Source organism: Colias eurytheme, chromosome 32, assembly GCF_061535395.1.
Source record: "Colias eurytheme isolate Ceu_HAF_F1 chromosome 32, ilColEury1 Martin Lab GWU primary, whole genome shotgun sequence".
NCBI classification, from domain to species: domain Eukaryota; kingdom Metazoa; phylum Arthropoda; class Insecta; order Lepidoptera; family Pieridae; genus Colias; species Colias eurytheme.
Window position 1 is genome coordinate 1,451,475 of NC_143011.1, and position 20,360 is coordinate 1,471,834.

At 37.8% G+C, this 20,360-nt stretch overlaps 1 protein-coding gene and 1 long non-coding RNA gene across 2 annotated transcripts; one reads left to right on the forward strand and one right to left on the reverse strand.

Moving 5' to 3' along the window:
* Nucleotides 1-3,157: 3,157 nt before the first annotated feature.
* On the forward strand, nt 3,158-4,797 carry LOC149895112 (uncharacterized). The gene is made up of 5 exons (XR_016458554.1): nt 3,158-3,271; nt 3,363-3,559; nt 3,816-3,893; nt 4,116-4,296; nt 4,698-4,797. It is a non-coding gene; the product is annotated as an uncharacterized LOC149895112 (long non-coding RNA).
* Nucleotides 4,798-14,998: 10,201 nt separating this feature from the next.
* Nucleotides 14,999-19,706, reverse strand: LOC149895113 (uncharacterized). The gene is made up of 5 exons (XM_090119295.1): nt 19,354-19,706; nt 16,583-16,718; nt 16,123-16,305; nt 15,829-16,021; nt 14,999-15,425 (listed from the first exon to the last, which is right to left on the reverse strand). Exons 1-5 carry the CDS (start codon nt 19,413-19,415, stop codon nt 15,067-15,069), a joined length of 933 nt encoding a protein of 310 aa, XP_089975421.1. The 5' UTR covers nt 19,416-19,706; the 3' UTR covers nt 14,999-15,066.
* Nucleotides 19,707-20,360: the final 654 nt, after the last annotated feature.

Below are 20,360 nucleotides of genomic sequence, written 5' to 3' on the forward strand. Positions count from 1 at the left end.
GCTCACAAAATAACAAACATTAAAGCAATTCGTTACTTAATTTATCTTGATGGCAGTGCTTACGCCACAAAGTATTTTTTAAAATTACGTGAATTACCTACTAATGTAAACCCGTCCCTGAATAAGTGAAATAGGTACTGTTAATTTATCACTGCGTAAATAAGTTGAGTTAAATGTAATGCAATAAGATTAAACTATACACTGGTCTTGTAGGTTACAACTTTTAACAAAATCTGTAATCATTACATTCGGTACAGCCTGTAAATTAGCGATGTTTTTGTGCAGCATTTTGCCGAGGCTGTGACCATTTTCCTCAATTAATTTTAAAATAAATTTTGTAACTAATGTTTTTGGCAATAAATTTCTTTTTCTTTCGAATAAGTTGCTTGAAGTTACTACATTTTGAAAACCTACTTTCTTTATCTTACTGTACACTCAAAGTGGAATGTTATCTACTGACCGGTTTTGTATGAGATTGAAGGATAGTTGCACGACACGTCGACACGTCGCTCTGGTTCCGGTGATCTCAGGCTCGACGTGTTGATGGTAGTGATGGTAGCGCGACGCCCGGCGTGGTATTGCGGTGCCTGGCGTGGATGTGCAACACCTGGCGTGGTGTCGCGGAGCCCAGCTTGGTGCCGCGGCGCTCAGTATGGATGCGTAATGCACCACATGGCGCAACGCATGACGCTCGACGCATGATGCTCGACGCTCGACGCATGATGCTCGAAGCCGGATGCTCGACGCGATGGCACGGTGCACGACATGACACGGCGCTGCTCTCGATGATACGATGATGCTCGCTTCCGACTTCTTGCTGTTCCCGTTGAAACTGGATCGAAGTGCCACGTGGTTGCGGCGCTTTGACTTTTAATCAGGTTATCGTATATCGTATCGAGGTTATCGTCACGTGTTTTCTCATTTGCTCGATTTGATCCCAATTCTGATGTCGGAGCAAGATGTAGATTGTGAATCTATTTTCAAGCTGTGGGCGTTGCGTTGGGTAATCGAGCAAAGAAACACCTCAAACTCAATCATTTCTTTATTTACCACCGATTCGGAAAGCAGTATCTACAGAGAAGAACCGGCAAGAAACTCTATAGTTGCTCTTTTTAATCATGTCAGTTTTACAATACAGTCATTTTAATACAATCACTTTAAATACAATCACTTTTAATAACCGTTACGTTACACATTTAAATTAAACACTAGCAAAGAAAAGGTTAACAGTTCCTAGTAGTGGAAGATCCGAACTCTTCGATGTTCGAATGTGAAGTGCCGTCCCGAGGGCGAGCCTTCACGGGCTCGACCCGGTACAAGCATGAAGTAAGCCGCCAACTTCACTGTGCTGCCACCTCCCGGAACTCGTGCTTAGAGTCGTTTTACATCCGCGCTATTGACCGTCTCCGACACGGCCATCCTGCGCTGAACACGTCCTCGTGTTTGTGGGTGCTGTAACACAGAAAACATCTCGCACAGTACATGCTCTTCGGCCAATCCTGACAAATTTTTACAATTAAACTCGGATATTTAATTTTTAGGCTTTTAAACCACAAAACTGAAAAAAACTAAATCCTTAAGATCACTTAGTTGTCCGTACGTCTATCAGTCTATCTATCAAGACCTTTGAAATTCATATCGCATACCATCGTCCCGTTAAGCTTTGAAAAGTTATAACAGTCGATCAAAAGATAGTAGTTTTCGACATTCGCAGGGGACACGAGGAATCAATACCTTCAGGATATTTCTTGTGAACACAGAATCATGAAATTTGTACAAGAAACGTCCTATAGCAAAGAATCTCATAATACAAAATTTAAGTTCATATGAAAACAGGTTTTTTTCTTAATTTGAATACCTTAAAATAATTTCCAACTTCAACCCTTTGAAATTAACCATTTTGATTAAAGTAATGAAACATTGAATCCTGATCATTTCGATTAAATTTATGAACTACTAACTACTAAAAGAAAATAACGCTTAAGCAACCAAATACCACTTTCACTGCTATTGTCATCAGCAGATCATTATTAAAGTATCACAAAAAAACTAGAGCATGAATCTTATCCGAGGCCTGTGGCTTTTCACTAAGCCCATCAACACACACGCATTCCACCGAATGCCAACTCTGGCTTTTCACTAAGCCCAACAACACACACGCATTCCACCGAATGCAAACTCTGGCTTTTCACTAAGCCCCACAACAAACCTCATGTTTGTTCCACACGCATTCCTCCGAATGCCGAGTCCCACGGACTCCATATTCCATATCCAATGGTCTCTACAAGACCCAACCTCCGCCAGCGTCACCCGCGCACCGCGCATCCACGGTTTACTATAAGCAGCTATCTGTACTCCTAATAGCAGACGCCGACTTCAACGGACTACGGTAATACCGCGCATCCACGGTTTACTATAAGCAGCCATAACCCCTTATAGCAGACACCGACTTCAACGGACTACGGCTACGAAATGACTACTGGCACACTCTGACCAACCGAACTAAGATTCATCGCTATCACTCAACTCAAACTCAAATTTCAAACATTAATCAACTTCAAGTGGTACTTGGTCCCCAGGCATCCTCAATATATTAACAAGGTGAAGTTACCCGAACATAGTATAAACAACATCTGTCTTTTCAAAGTGATTATTGGTGTTTATAGGATTCAATAGCTCAACAGTTAAAAAAAAGTGAAATCTTATCTGCTAGGCTATTCTGTAAAACACGCGCCCGAACTCGCATCTCACCTGAGTGAGTCGACTCACTTCACTTTCGAACGTTCGAGTTTTTGGTTTCGCATTCTGTAAACATCCGCTCGGCAGAGGCGAAGCGAAGCGAGTCTCACTTCGAAACTCACTTGCCGAGTGAAGGGAAATTATAGATTTGAATTTATCGACATTGTTATTATCTTTAAAATGCGGCAATTTAACACATTTTGAAGACATAATAACACTTTAGTATTGTACCGTGGGTGGAATTAAACTAAAATTGCAATTTTACACTGATAAATTCTTTAAAATTAAAATAATTCTAGCGTCACTGAAAAAAAAAGGACGATTGTCTGTGGTTCGTTCGTGACGTTTGTTTATTTCTCAAGTGGTTTTTTGTACCTAATTTTAAAGTGATTCGTATTGCATTCTTTCTAAAAGTTTTGTTGGAGTTTTAGATAATGTTTGAGTTTGGCTTTATTAAGTTGTTGTGTAGTTGGTGTTAAACGTGTTGCATAAATTATTTAAAGGAGAAAACTGCAAAAATAACAACTATGAGGTGAGTAATGTGATTCTTGTATTTAACTAAAATATTATCTTATACAACAAGCTTATTGAAATATTTAACTTTAAAATCTTAAACATTTTAGCTCCTCGGAAAGGTCGTCTCATCCCTCCAGTGCCCAAGTAGAATCTAGTCGACTATCTTAGCAAACATCCTAGCTTAGCCAAGGGTTTTTCAAAAGTCCCGAGTGCTAGAGACGAAGCTAGAAAAACATGGGAGGAGTTGACTATCAAATTAAATAGCTTGTGAGGCTGCACTAAAACATGGAAACAGTGGACAAAGGTAGGCAACAGACATATTATATAAAACTTTTCATCTTATACCGTGTAGGTATCTGGCTTACCTACATATTAATAAACTTTTAATTTTGCTTTAGTATTGGTCTGACAAAAAGAGTGCCGTGAAGAAAAAAGCTGCCCTAAGATACCGGGCACCCAATAAGACTGGTGGTGGATGTGAATCGGTGGTGGTGGTGGTGTTGATCCGATACATGTATGTATGTAAAATATAATTATTCAATGTCATGTTCTTTTTTTAGGAAATCCCCGTCCTTACTGATGCCAATGAAAGCCCCACATTGCCGACTTCATCTATGATAAATGAAACCACAACTATTGTAAGTAAATACCTAGTGTATTAATAAAATATTACTTAATATTAAACAACTTATTAGTAAATGTTTCTTATATTGTTCTATAAATACCAAGTCTTGGATGAGACTGCTATAAATATGGAAAATGTTAGTATGGCAGACACTGAGGTATATATTAATAAGATATTATGAAAATGGTACTTTTTTATTTATTCCAGTATTTGAAATACTATGTTTTTTTTTCAGAGACCTCAACTAATTCAGCAATATGTTGACTGTATCCCGAATCCCGAACCTTCCCCTGCTCATACACCACCGAGAGCGGAGGTAACGAGCCCTCTGCAAACAGTTACCCCCTCTGGCTCAGGCAACTTTCCTGCTCGACGTCGATTGAATGTCGCGGGTCCATCACCACGTCGTACTACAAGTAATTATAAGATTTATGAATTGATTTACAATATTTATAATCCATACTAATATTATAAATGCGAAAGTAACTCTGTCTGTCTGTCTGTTACTCAATCATGCCTTAACTACTGAACCAATTTGCATGAAATTTGGTATAGAGATATTTTGATACCCTAGAAAGGACAAAGGATAGGTTTTATCCCGGAAATCCTACGGGAACGGGTTTTTCTTTGAAAACGCGGGCGAAGCCGCGGGCGGAAAGCTAGTCAACAATAAAAATTTGGAAATACATACAAATAAAACTAAATAATACTTGATAATGAATTAAGGAAATAATAATAACATCAGAAGACTTGTCAAAAATGCGTCACCGCGACCGGTGGAAATAATAATAAATTAATATTTATTTTTACGTTTCAGGGTCATCGAGTCGTCCACAACAACGGCAAAGAAGACGATCACCTCCATCACAAAGGCGGCAATCTCAATGAAAATTTAAAAAAATAAAATACTTTTATACTTAAATACATTTATTAGTTCTTAACTTATTTTAGTAGTAAAAAATTATCTGTGGTTTTACTTATAGTTTCTTAATTTACTAACATTAGTTTATAAGCCCTAATTGAGTTACTAACACCTATGAATATAATTTTCCGGAATAAATAATTTGCATTGATTTTTGATTGAATTAATTACAATTACCGCGTGTTCCTTGCCCTCCATAATTCATTTATCAATCTTTGTCTACATAGCTGACCAAGTGCAGTTTCATTGGGTACATCCTCATTTGAAGCTACACTTTGTCTGGTCCTATGAAAACCAGCCTCAACCTCTAGCTCTGAATTGAATATGGCTGGAGCTGGCAGGCCGGCACGATTACAAATATTGTGAAGCACGCAACATGCTATTACAATCTTCGAAACCGTGTTGGGGTCATAATGTAGGACTCTATGTGCTAATAGGCATCTAAATCTGGCTTTAAGGACCCCAATTGTTCTTTCTACGGTGTTTCTTGCAGTAGCATGCAGCTGGTTATAGTGATGTTCTGGTGTTCCCTCGTCTGCATTTGGAACTGGCACTGACGCTGCGGATACCCAGAATCACCTGTAACAATGAATATTGTTAAAAAAATAAAATGTTTTGTCATCAACAATTATATTTTTATTAGGAGTTAGGAGTTTTCAATGATTTCGCCTGCTCTCCAATTTTTATGAATTCCGTGAACTTCGGTAATAAAGCCTAAGTTACTCAGAAATAAAGTAGTTTTTTTAATGATGAAAGAATTTTTGAAGGAATGAATCCAGTAGTTTTTGAGTTAAATATTTACAAACAAACAAAGATTCGTCTTTATAAATTAGCTAAGAGGTAACTCACCTAACAAGTACACAGATTCGCCTGTTTGTACTAATTGTTCGAGGTGGTCCCGAATGATGCAATTATTAAAAATAAGGCTGTCGTGAGTCGCTCCGCCATATGTTGCATCTACATGTATTATGTTCAAATCTGCATCTGTGAACTGCAAAAAGAATTATTTTACAACTATTTTTATGTGGCTGTTCTAATGAATGTTATAAAACATATAGGTACTAGCAGCGTCTTGTGATTTATACTGCTTAGTTAATGATCCTATGGAATTGGTCCAAATATTTTCATTAAATCGATTTTCTATGGTTCAAGTGTGAAAGCGTATACAGACATTATTATATCAGGCTTACCATTTGTACATTTCTTGCATGATATCCTTTGCGACGGTAGTATCGTTCTTCATGGCAAGTTGGTCTCACCGTTGTCACAAAAGTCCCATCTACACATCCTATTACCCCAGGAATACTGAATTTCTCATAGAATCTGCAATAAGAAATAAAAAAAACATTACTTAAATATTTTTCATTAACATGATAGGTTTATTTAGGTAGGTACACAAACCTTGTTTTGAGTCTCAGTCTTTCTTCAGAATTTTGGGGAAATCTTATGTATTTTTTTACTATACTTGGATGGCTTAGGGCTTCTATGACATCGTGGATACTACGAGATGCTGATGGCTGCGACACAAACGAATTTATGTGTTTTCCACATATCCTTTGATAGCTCCCAGTCGCAAAGAAAGAAAGTGCACATAACAACTGAAAAAAATGAATGAAATTTCTTGAAACTATCAAAATAAAAGGTACTTAATCTGATAAGGAAACCATCCATAATTAAAGTCGGTGAATAACTCAAAACGTTTTTAAAGAAACCGTAAGGGAGAGAAACTTTGGACTTTAACATAGGGTACCTACCACTTGAAAGGGTGACATCATAAAAAATAATCGGGGATTAGATGACGTTATCGTTAGTGGTTCTATGTTCTATGCGAGGAAGTTATGTTACCTACCTACATAATGGAATGTTTTACAGAGTTATGGGAAAGTTATCCCAATATTCACACGGGATCGGGACTTCCGCAGATGAAATCACGGGACCGATGACTATTGTAACAGTAACTTTTCATGACATTATGAATACACATATAAAGCACTTAGATACATACCTTGACTCTAGCAGTTAATCCTCTTCGTCGACGTTGAGGTTTTTTAACTAAAACTTTAATGTCTTCCATCACTTGAGAAACTAGTTCTTCCGATAAACGGTAGCATTCAACAAAATTTTTATTTCGATTAATAATTTGCATTTCCCGAATGCTGGTACTTTGCCGGCGACTTTCTATTATATCCACAGCATTAGCTTCTCGTATTATAGCACTTAATATAAAATAACGCGCCATTTTAGTAAAAAAATATATAAAATTTGTATCAAATTTGTTCCACAACCACTAACTCACTCACGAACTCGGCACCTAATAGGCGAGTGAATTGATGACAGGTGAATTCGTATTTGTAAATACTCGAACTCGACGTTCGAGGTGTAAAATTACCTTACAGAATGCCGAATTCATACTTTATACGTCAAAATACTCACTTAGCACAGTTCGCCTCGTCGCCGCTCTCGACGATGTGGCGCCACTAGTACTGTCGAGTTTTACAGAATACGAAATCGAAAACTCACCGCGGATTCCGCGTTCGAGTTTTTATAATAACCTTACAGAATAGCACTGCTGAACTGAATATTACTCATCCAACAGAATCAATATTCTTAATCGTTTTTCGTTTTAATTAACTCAAGTTATCTCCTATACAGCCATACTGACAATCATGCGTCCCCGTACGCCATTTCTCACACTACATTACTACGGTAATTCATCTCGGGATACCAAAATAACTACTATCCTGCCTCGGCCCACACTGACCTTACAGGGTTACCATACTGCCCCGGTCCTCCTGACCGGTCAGAACACATATCTACTATCCTGGACCTCATGCCAGATAGAACACCACAATCCTTCGATGAACTACATTACCATCACAATATTATTTCACGCAACACACATTTACTTCACAACGTACGAGACAACACAACCAACAGTATGCTACAACTCTACTGAACTATACCTCTCAAGTCTATCATAGTGATAGCCTGTGCAGCTTGCTCAAATTTTAACAGCAGTTTTATTTTGTTGTTATGATCATTGACAAACAAATGTGACAACAGCACAAAAATAACACTTAAAAAGTTTAAAACGAATAATTCGTAACTGAACCGCAGAAAACACTCAAAAGTGGTGAAAGCTTATTCTCAACTGAATATTTACCATCTTGAATTTAAAGTAATCATGTGATAACATATCTGCCTACAAAAAAAAATCGCGAGAAACCCTTCAAAAGTTTTTTTATCGGCAATTTGCATATGGCTAAATTCCTTAACGGTATGTTTGCTTTTGAAAGCTCAACTTAAAACAATAAGTGTAGGCTTAAACTCATCTGTTAATCTAATATCGAACGGCAAAAGGGCTGAGCTAAAATTCGATCAAAGTAAATCTGTTACATTTCATAAAACTTCATATCGTAAAACTGTATACTGTGAATTGTTCACAACTTTATTTTTAGAAATTACCTCAAATATCACCTTAAATAAAACCTACGAAAAGTTTTTTTTTTCAACCTCTAATGCACTAGTTAAGGCATTACTTTTCGTTTTTAATCGAATAGCAATAAGGCTGTCTTTGTGTAGCAATTAATTGTTATTTGTCAAGGGTTATAGCCTAAATAAAAACTAACGCAGGTAGTTTAAGAAATTAATGCGGGTAGTCAAGAAACTAACGCGGGTAGTTAAGAAACTAATTTGAAAGTAATTCGCATACTGTTTTTGTTCTGATACACGGACAAGTGAATGTTTATTGTTTACGTTCGATTGAAGGATCTGGATGCAGTGTACCAATTAATGTGCTTTCTTTGTTAGTGTTAGCTCACAAAATAACAAACATTAAAGCAATTCGTTACTTAATTTATCTTGATGGCAGTGCTTACGCCACAAAGTATTTTTTAAAATTACGTGAATTACCTACTAAAGTGAACCCGTCCCTGAATAAGTGAAATAGGTACTGTTAATTTATCACTGCGTAACTAAGATGGGCTGAATGTAATGGAATAAGTTTTAACTAACTACAAATCCGTAAAGCAATATCGCACGACCTAATAACAACAACACTGCGTAAATAAGTTGAGTTAAATGTAATGCAATACGATTTAACTATACACTGGTCTGTAGGCTACAACTTTTAACAAAATCTAATCGTTACATTCGGTACAACCTGTAAATCAGCACTGTTTTTAACCGACTTCAAAAAAAAGGAGGAGGTTATCAATTCGGCCGGTATGTTTTTTTTTTTTTTATGTATGTACACCGATTACTCAGAGGTTTCTGAACCGATTTACGTGATTCTTTTTTTGTTCGATGCGGGATGGTGTCGAATTGGTCCCATAAAAATTTTATTCGGATAGGCCCCGTAGTTTTATTTTATGAGCATTTTTGTCTGTATTTGTAAATGTTGCAAGTGCAAGTTTGAAGTCGGTTGTTTTTAACGCAGTTATTGACTTGTTGTGCAGCATTTTGCCGCGGCTGTGACCATTTTCCTCAATTAATTTAAAATAAATTTTGTAACTAATGTTTTTGGCAATAAATTTCTTTTTCTTTCGAATAAGTTACTTGAAGTTACTACATTTTGAAAACCTACTTTCTTTATCTTACTGTACACTCAAAGTGGAATGTTATCTACTGACCGGTTTTGTATGAGATTGAAGGATAGTTGCACGACACGTCGACACGTCGCTCTGGTTCCGGTGATCTCAGGCTCGACGTGTTGATGGTAGTGATGGTAGCGCGACGCCCGGCGTGATATTGCGGTGCCTGGCGTGGATGCGCAACGCCTGGCGTGGTGTCGCGGAGCCCAGCTTGGTGCCGCGGCGCACAGTATGGATGCAGCACCACATGGCGCCACGCATGACGCTCGACGCTCGACGCATGATGCTCGACGCATGATGCTCGACGATCGACGCATGATGCTCGAAGCCGGACGCTCGACGCAATGGCACGGTGCACGACATGATGACACGGCGCTGCTCTCGATGATACGGCTTCCGACGCGGTGATGCGAGCGGCAGTGTCATCCGTGCAGCGCGAGGCGAAGTTGCCACCCTGCCCGCACATAACGAGCTCTCCCTTTGTCTCCGGCTGCTCAGTGACACGTATGCTCGTAGATCTGTAGGATGCTTCTTCCCGTTGAAACTGGATCGAAGTGCCACGTGGTTGCGGCGCTTTGACTTTTAATCAGGTTATCGTATATCGTATCGAGGTTATCGCCACGTGTTTTCTCATTTGCTCGATTTGATCCCAATTCTGATGTCGGAGCAAGGTGTAGATTGTGAATCTATTTTCAAGCTGTGGGCGTTGCGTTGGGTAATCGAGCAAAGAAACACCTCAAACTCAATCATTTCTTTATTTACCACCGATTCGGAAAGCAGTATCTACAGAGAAGAACCGGCAAGAAACTCCATAGTTGCTCTTTTAATCATGTCAGTTTTACAATACAGTCATTTTAAATACAATCACTTTAAATACAATCAATTTTAATAACCGTTACGTTACACATTTAAATTAAACACTAGCAGAGAAATGGTTAACAGTTCCTAGTAGTGGAAGATCCGAACTCTTCGATGTTCGAATGTGAAGTGCCGTCCCGAGGGCGAGCCTTCACGGGCTCGACCCGGTACAAGCATGAAGTAAGCCGCCAACTTCACTGTGCTGCCACCTCCCTGGAACTCGTGCTTAGAGTCGTTTTACATCCGCGCTATTGACCGTCTCCGACACGGCCATCCTGCGCTGAACACGTCCTCGTGTTTGTGGGTGCTGTAACACAGAAAACATCTCGCACAGTACATGCTCTTCGGCCAATCCTGACAAATTTTTACAATTAAACTCTGATATTTAATTTTTAGGCTTTTAAACCACAAAACTGAAAAACTAAATCCTTATGATCACTTAGTTGTCCGTAAGTCTATCAGTCTATCTATCAAGACCTTTGAAATTCATATCGCATACCATCGTCCCGTTAAGCTTTGAAAAGTTATAACAGTCGATCAAAAGATAGCAGTTTTCGACATTCGCAGCGGACACATGGAATCGATACCTTCAGGATATTTCTTGTGAACACAGAATCATGAAATTTGTACAAGAAACGTCTTATAGCAAAGAATCTCATAAAACAAAATTTAAGTTCATATGAAAACACTAAACAGGTTTTTTTCTTAATTTGAATATCCTAAAATAATTTCCAACTTCAACCCTTTGAAATAAACCATTTTGATTAAAATAATGAAACATTGAATTCTGATCATTTCAATTAAATTTATGAACTACTACTAAAAGAAAATAACGCATAAGCGACCAAACACCACTTTCACTGCTATTGTCATCAGAAGATCATTATTAAAGTATCACAAAAAAACTAGAGCATGAATCTTATCCGAGGCCTGTGGCTTTTCACTAAGCCCATCATCACACACGCATTCCACCGAATGCCAACTCTGGCTTTTCACTAAGCCCATCATCACACACGCATTCCACCGAATGCCAACTATGGCTTTTCACTAAGCCCAACAACACACACGCATTCCTCCGAATGCAAACTCTGGCTTTTCACTAAGCCCCACAACAAACCTCATGTTTGTTCCACACGCATTCCTCCGAATGCCGAGTCCCACGGACTCCATATTCCATATCTAATGGTCTCTACAAGACCCAACCTCCGCCAGCGTCACCCGCGCACCGCGCATCCACGGTTTACTATAAGCAGCTATCTGGGGGCCTAGACAAAAACCATTTTCTGTAAGCGTTAACGCCTACGGAAAAATCTAATTGTATGGAGTTGACATTTGCTAACGAGAAGTCACGTGATTGCTGCTTAAATGGTAGACAAAGTCAATATTCCTCTTGCGGAAAGGAACGTCGAAGTGAGCGTGACACGCAAACGACAAAAATGTTCATCAAAATGGTAGACAAGTGCCACTTTTGACAAACGCCAATGATATTTTGACGTTTCCGCAACACGATAAATTAGCGGGAGATCGGACCCAGACGCTAACGCATAACGCATTACCTACTTGCTCTGTGGCTAACGCTATTAACGAGTAAACGGATATTTTTGTGTTTTTAATTCAAATTAAATAGTGAAAATGCATAGTTTAAGATTATCATGGGCTGCTAATATTGAAGCAGCATTGCAAAGACGTCAAACAAGAATAAATCGACGTAAAATGGTGCAAATTATGGAGATGGAGGAATTGGAGTTTATTCATCTTTTTAGGATAGATAAACAAAGTTTTTGTCGTCTTTGTGATGATCTTCCGTGTTTAACCTTATTGAAAGGTACACGGGAAATTAGTTTAGAAGTCAAGGTAAGTTTTATACCTACTTCTAACCTTATTTAAAATATAAAGTTACTTAGTGTAATTTCTCAATGAAATCATGTTTCAGGTTTTGTGTACTCTTAGTTTTTTGGCTACGGGATCATATCAACGCATTGTTGGACTAACGCAGCATTTGGTACAAAGAACAACTAGTAGGTGTATTCGTCAAGTTGTTGAAGCATTGAGCCATCCGGCCATTATAAATAAATGGATTCTGTTTCCGAGGTCGCAACAACAACGAGCCCAAATAAGACTTGAGTAAGTTATGATAGGACAAAAGTATTTAAGTTTAAAGATATACTAGAATACTTTTAAGTAGTAGCATATTCCTGATGTACATTACACTAAACAATATACTTTCTTTAAGGCTAATAGGTACACTTAGAACATGCCTCATGTAGCCTCGTATGTACATTAGGTTCAAAATACTAGTAAAAAAATCTGTCCTCTTATAAAGTAAAATATAAAGTATTATATTTTCCAAAACTACAGGTTTCAGAGGCGGTTTAGACTCCCGGGTATAGTTGGATGCATAGACTGTACCCATGTGGCAATAGTCAAGCCATCAGATGATGAACACCTATTTTTTAATCGGAAAGGGTATCATTCATTGAATGTACAAATGGTAAGTTTACATTTGTCTGTGACTCAACTATGTAAATAGCTTTATATAGCTCTTACAGAAACATTCATAAGATTATTACATAGGTATATAATATAATAATTGTTAAATAATATTTTTCCTGTCAACAGGTATGCGACAGTAATTTAAAAATTTTTAATGTAAATCCAAAGTTTGGCGGAGCTACCCACGACTCTTTCATATGGGCATCTAGCAGAATGGAAACATTTATGAGGGAATTGCACCAAAATGGAGAACAAGTGTGGTTATTAGGTAGGGTAATAAATAATATTATGGTATATTTTTAGATAACACTTGTTGAAAGCATTTTATTCGCAAATAATCATTACATAGTACAAATATTTATTTATGTGTTTTTAGGTGATTCTGGATATCCTCAGCGGCCATGGCTGATGACTCCTATATTAAATGCAATTCCTGGCTCTGTTGAAGACACATATACTCAGCGACATGTACAAGCAAGGAATTGTATAGAACGCTGTTTTGGATTGCTCAAGTCACGTTGGAGATGTTTATTAAGACACAGGACCTTACACTATCATCCTGTGGTTGCTGGGAAAATTGTACTTGCCTGTTGTGTGTTACACAATATGGCTTTAGAGGCCAATTTACCTTCTCCATCTATTATGGGAGTAGAAGAAGATGATGCTCAACCTGAGAATGCATCTGATAGTGTTGGTGCTGCTAGTAGTCAAAGTGAGCTACTCCAAGGCAGGGCAGTATTGAATAATCTTTTATCCAGACTTTAATTCATGAGTATAATTTTAAGTAGTTGTAATAGTTATTTCTCTTTATTATATCATTTTGTGTAGAAATAATTGTTAACATTTAATTTTAAATTTTGATTGTTCTTTGGAAGTATTTTGCTTAAGAAAATAAGAAATAACCGTCTAAAAGGCTAATTCTATGCATATTTTATTGTTCAATTAATTTTATATTAATAAGTAGTAGTTATAATTGTTTATGTAGTTTTAATCTTATTCTTTTGTAACATATTTTATACATTAAGGAATTCAACAAGTGAATATGAATAAATACAATATTTAATTACATTAGGCTTAGAATACATAGTATAAGGGCTGATTTTTCAATAGCCAGATATCTATACAAAAGCTGTCAAACCGCAACATTTATTCCCCTGGTAAAAATTATCTGACCATTGAGAATGAAAGCCAGAACATAATAATTATGTTACTTATATTCTAATTTGATGTAGTACTTGTACTAGTTAAAGTATTTCTTACTTGTGTATCATTTTTTTTTATTATTATTAGTGTATAACAGTATATTGTGTTAGTACACTGACATGATTTAAAAGAGCAACTATGGAGTTTCTTGCCGGTTCTTCTCCGTAGATACTGCTTTCCGAATCGGTGGTAAATTTTAAAATATGTAATGACAGTGAGTAATTTGTGAAAGCAATGTAATAATTTCATTTCCATTGAAGATAAAAATTAAAAATATTCTTTAAAATAATATGTTTTATTAATAATATATGCACTTATAAAATTAATATATGTAGTATAAAAGGAGTCTTAAAAAATAATAACAAAATATAATTAAAAAGCTTCAAATACAAAATATCCTAAATTAAAATTAGATTAAAATATATAAAAACAACCGACTTCAAAAACGGAAAAGTAAAAAATAAAAAAGATTTGATATTCTTAATTACTACATATTATTTAGATGTGATATTTACTAAAAATGTTTGATGTTGGTGCACCAGCTTAATACTAAGTGTTTCGTGCTTGGCACCGACTTCAAACCTTTTTAGTAAATAGCACATCTAAATAATATGTAGTAATTAATAATATCAAATCTTTTTTATATTTTACTTTTCCGTGTTTGAAGTCGGTTGTTTTTAACGCAGTTATTTTTATTTAATAATTTTTAGTGTATTTTTCAATACGAATCAGCCCAAACTCGATAAAGTTGAGTCAATATTATATCCTATGGCTATATATATTTCCTATGGCCTCCTTCCGATTCCATCATCAAATCAGCTCTATGTCATGATAATGTTTCATCGCTATCCAATTTACATACATATACAAAATTTCAGCTCAATTGGTTACCGGGAAGCGAATCAAAGTTACTTGCTACATTCCAATTAAGTCATCGAGTCAAGACAAAAATGCTTATAAAATAAAAACTACTGGGCTAAGGCGTATAAAATTTTTATGGGACCAATTCGACACCATCCCGCATCAAACAAAAAAGAATCACATCATACATAATATAAAAAAAAAAGATACCGGCCGAATTGATAACCTCCTTTTTTTTGAAGTCAGTTAAAAATAAATTAATTTGGTCTCAAATTACGATCTTCGAGGAGTAATATCAATTGTGATATTCTTGAATTAAGATGTTGCGTGGAGTCACGTAGGTCTGCCTCTATGCGGGTGCGGACTTCTTCGACCCGTACGCGCTCAGCTTCCACTTGCACTCGCTCTCTATCAACTTGGATACGTTGTGCTTCAATTTTGAGCCGTTCAGTTTCCAGCTCATATTGACGCGCATCCCTATCCATTTCAAAACGCAATCTTTTTTCCTCTATTGCCACAAACTCACTGGTGGCTCGGTCAAATGGTGTTTGGCGTCTTCGCTGTCTGAGACTGCGATGACGAGGTGTAGAAGGGCCGGCAGATACCGGCGATCTTCCTGTGAACATAGATAAAAGCTGTATTACTCTGTATTGTGTAGTTTATTGGATGAATAAAAAATCTAACATGGAGAGAAAACGAACAAAATATGGTGGTAGTTAATTTATTTAATAATGTTAAGTATTATGTTTTAATGTAGGTAGTTTTAAGTTTCAATAACTCAATTAGTTTCAATAAATAAATCAATAATTTAGTAGTAGGTATCCTAATACCACTTTTATGCATTTACCACCACTAGGCTATTTGACAGCATCAATAAATTGAGTTCGTTATTTAGTTACTTTTGAAAATTATTGGATTTTTTCTTTAGTTAAATCAATGAATAGGTATTTACAAAAATTTTAAAACAAAAAATTGTTCTGTCAAATTACCTATTTCAATACTAATTTTATAATAATTACCTCCTTGTATAGTTCTACTATTGGAAGGACCTGGCACAGGACTGACTGGATGAGCTCGTGGTGTTGATGTTACATGGGTATTTTCTGGAGGTAATGCCTCCATAGTCATTTCTTCTGGTGCTGGTATGGAGGTGATAATTCTTTCTTCTGTTTCCCCTCTATTGACTTGAGGACCTTGAGGTTGAGATGGTTCCTAAGTACAAAAATATAATTGTTGACCAGAAATATGCAAGTTTTTATAGAATTATCAAAACAAGATATAACATTAATATAATAATATGAATGTTCACTCACTTGGAATCCCGCTTCTTCTATGGCTTCTGTTCCAGTAATTGCGGTAATCCCAATTAACCTTAACACTCTCTCCTCAAGTCTACTCAAAGGCTTTCCCCTACCAGGCCCACCACCAGTGCCACGAATATCCCGATTTATAAGGGAGGCTTTCTTTTTTGTTTTGGTCTTCCAGTCAGACCATACCTGTAGCACGAAATATAAAATATTAACATTAAAATAAATGGTCTTCAGAGGCAGTGGCGGCGCAAGACCTAACTAGGCGAGGCCCCCTAAGGGATGATGCAAAAAGACGGATTTAATTAAAAGATTTTTTTTGATACTCATAAATGCTAAAAAAACGCGCCGTCCAAGGGGCGCGAGGCCGTGGACGGTCGCCCACACCACCCACGCCTTGCGCCGCCTCTGTTCAGAGGTACCTAAGCAACAGCAGACTTTGCTTAATAATTAATTATCATATTACCCTTTTCCATTTGTCGGGATTTTTGCTAACACCATTTCCACCCACTGAATTTAACAATTCGGCTAATTCTTGCCACAAGCCTTCACCCCTTACCCTTCCTTGAAGTCCAACTTGTGGCCTTGAAAGATCACCGTGGCTAAAAATAATATTCATAAGATTAGTGTACAGTGAGAATATTAGCCGAAAGTTTGCTACTAACATTCTAATACTGAACTCCGACTCAAACTTGCGGCGCATAAGACAATAAGTGAAAAAACTACAGCTCTATATAATATCTCCAAATTGGAACAACCAGAAACCTCTGAGGCATACACTCAAGAGCTGAAAAATAAATACAATAGCCTGGATGTTAATGATCTTGATGTTAACGGGAACTGGGAGGCAATTAAGAGCGTCTTTCAGGTGGTTGGGGAATCAGTATTAGGCTTCCGCCGACGTGACACAAAGCCTTGGATGTCAAAGAGTACTTGGGAGCTAATAGAACAGAGGCGTAAAACAAAAGAAACCCTGATACAGCTATCAAAAAACTCACCCACATACGAAGAGCAAAATTTACGCTATTCATTACTACGGAAAAGCTTGAAGCGCAGCGTTCGACGGGACAGACGAAATAACACGAACCTAATAGCCGATCAAGCGCAAAAGGCTGCAGCTGCAAAGAATATGGCCGGTATCTATAAAGCTACAAAAACTCTACTCAACCAATCGGGGCATCGGTCCAATACTAAACCCCTTAAGAATGAAAATGGCGATCTTCTTACAACATCTGAACAACAGCTTAAGAGATGGTTCACCCATTTTCGCGACCTCTTGGAAACAGGCAATCCAGAGAGTTCTGACATAATTCCTTTGCACTCTCACCACCCAAAGCTCTCTAATTTTAACGTAGAACACCCAAATTGCATAGAAATCAAGCAAGCTATAGACTCACTGAAGTGCCGTAAGGCTCCTGGCAAGGACAGAATAACTGCTGAGATGTTAAGAGTGGATAGCACCTTCACCGCAAAAATGCTCTTCCCCTTACTTAAACAAATATGGGAAACGGAGACAGCACCCGATGATTGGAAGGAGGGTATATTAATAAAAGTTCCCAAAAAAGGAGATAGAAGCAATTGTAATAACTGGAGAGGGATAACATTACTCTCCATTGTGTCGAAGGTGCTAACTAAAATAATCTTAAACCGCCTTTCACTCGCCTTTGAAGCGACTTTGAGAGAAAATCAAGCTGGATTCAGAAAGGGCAGGTCATGTGTGGACCATATCAGTACGCTACGAATAATAGCTGAGCAATGTACAGAATGGCAATCTGATGTCTTTTATATGTTTGTTGACTTCGAAAAAGCCTTCGATACAATAAGATGGTCCGCACTTTGGCAATCCCTTGAGAATAGAGGTTTGCCTACCAAAATCATAAATATCATTCGGTCTTTCTACACCAACAGCTCTTGCAGAGTTCTTCATAATGGCCAGCTTTCCAATCCCATCAAGCTTAATTCTGGAGTGAGACAAGGATGTCTTTTGTCGCCAATTATGTTCATTGTTCTTCTTGACGATGTACTGTGCGAAGCTACAGCGCACCGAACGGGCATTCCATGGGGTAACGGCAGTCAACTCCTAGATCTTGACTACGCAGATGATATTTGCTTGGTATCAAATAGCATAGAACACCTTAATATAAATGCATGCGCACTTCAATCTGCTGCAGCAAAAGTCGGATTGAGAATCAACACCCAAAAAACTGTTGTCATGAAAACTGCATTGACAAATGAACAGCTGCAAATATCATTAAATGGAAAATCAATCCGAGAAGTACCTACATTTTGCTATCTAGGAAGTATTCTGAGCCCTAACGGTGGTGCAGAGGTTGATATTGAAAATAGAATACAGAAAGCAAAAGCTGCTTTTGCACAGTTATCTCCGATTTGGAAATCAAGTCGCTTATCCCGTCAGCTTAAATTGCGAATCTTCGAGAGCAATGTAAAGTCGATACTGCTATATGGTTGTGAGACTTGGAAAGTAACACAAGCTATCTCCAACAGACTCCAGGTATGCCTGAACAAATGCTTAAGAAGTATATTACGAATTTTTTGGCCTGATACAATTTCCAATGAAGAACTCTGGAAAATAACCAATCAGCAACCTATAGACCAACAAATCTGCTCCAGGAAGTGGGGGTGGATAGGACACTGCCTTAGGAGGCCGGAACAAAATATAGCAAAAACAGCTTTAGACTGGACGCCCCCGAATGGTCGTAGAAGAAAAGGTCGTCCCCCTGCATCGTGGAGGAGATCCGTGGTTGCTGAACTAAATAAAACCGGCCTGTCGTGGCAAGAAGTCAAAGCAAAAGCCCAAAATCGACGTGACTGGAAAAAGTTTACTGAGGCCCTATGCTCCTCGAGGAGTTAAAGGAACAATCATCATCACCATGTTTATCAAACAAGTAACTATTAAGGTTTGAAACGAGTTTCTTAAGAATAACAAAATCTTAATACTATTATAAAGGCGAAAGTTTGTATGGATGTATGGATGTATGGATGTATGGATGTATGGATGTATGGATGTTTGTTACTCTTTCACGTAAAAACTACTGAACCGATTACAATGAAATTTAGCACACATATAGAGGGTAACTTGGATTAACACATAGGATAGGTTTTATCCCGGAAATCCCACGGGAACGGGAACTATGCGGGTTTTCCTTTAAAAACGCGGGCGAAGCCGCGGGCGGAAATCTAGTGTAAAATAAATGACAGATTTCGGAAAAAACCTACCTTTCCATAAATTCTAATAGTAAACTAAATTGTTCGGGACTCGCACGAAGTCTGGATTCCATGGTTATCACAGAGCAATTAAGTAATATAGTAATTAGTAATAAGTTGACTGATTTCAGCGCGCGAGTTTGCGTTTGAACTTTGGCAGTAACAGATACTGACTCTTTGACAATTGACAGTTGACACTTGCTACACACTATTCCATAGACTAATTATAGAGTGTTTCGGATAACGCTGCGGAATGGGCGTTCAGCGTTCCATGTGTAACATGTCTACCAATTTCAACACGCTAATGTCAAGTCCTTAGCGTGAGCGGAAAACGCTTGCATTGAAAACGCTTGGTTTTTGTCTAGGCCCCCTGTACTCCTAATAGCAGACGCCGGCTTCAACGGACTACGGTAATACCGCGCATCCACGGTTTACTATAAGCAGCCATAATCCCCTTATAGCAGACACCGACTTCAACGGACTACGGCTACGAAATGACTACTGGCACACTGACCAATCGAACTAAGATTCACCGCTATCACTCAACTCAAACTCAAGTTTCAAACATTAATCAACTTCAAGTGGTACTTGGCCCTCAGGCATTCTCAATATATTGACAAAGTGAAGTTACCCGAACATTGTATAAACAACATCTTTCTTTTCAAAGTGATTATTGGTGTTTATAGGATTCAATAGCTCAACAGTTAAAAAAAATGAAATCTTATCTGAACTGAATATTACTCATCCAACAGTATATTAAAACTCAAGTTATCTCCTATACAGCCATACTGACAATCATGTGTCCCCGTACGCCATTTCTCACACTACATTACTACGGTAATTCATCTCGGGATACCAAAATAACTACCATCCTGCCTCAGCCCACACTGACCTTACAGGGTTACCATACTGCCCCGGTCCTCCTGACCGGTCAGAACACACATCTACTATCCTGGACCTCATGCCAGATAGAACACCACCATCCTTCGATGAACTACATTACCATCACAATATTATTT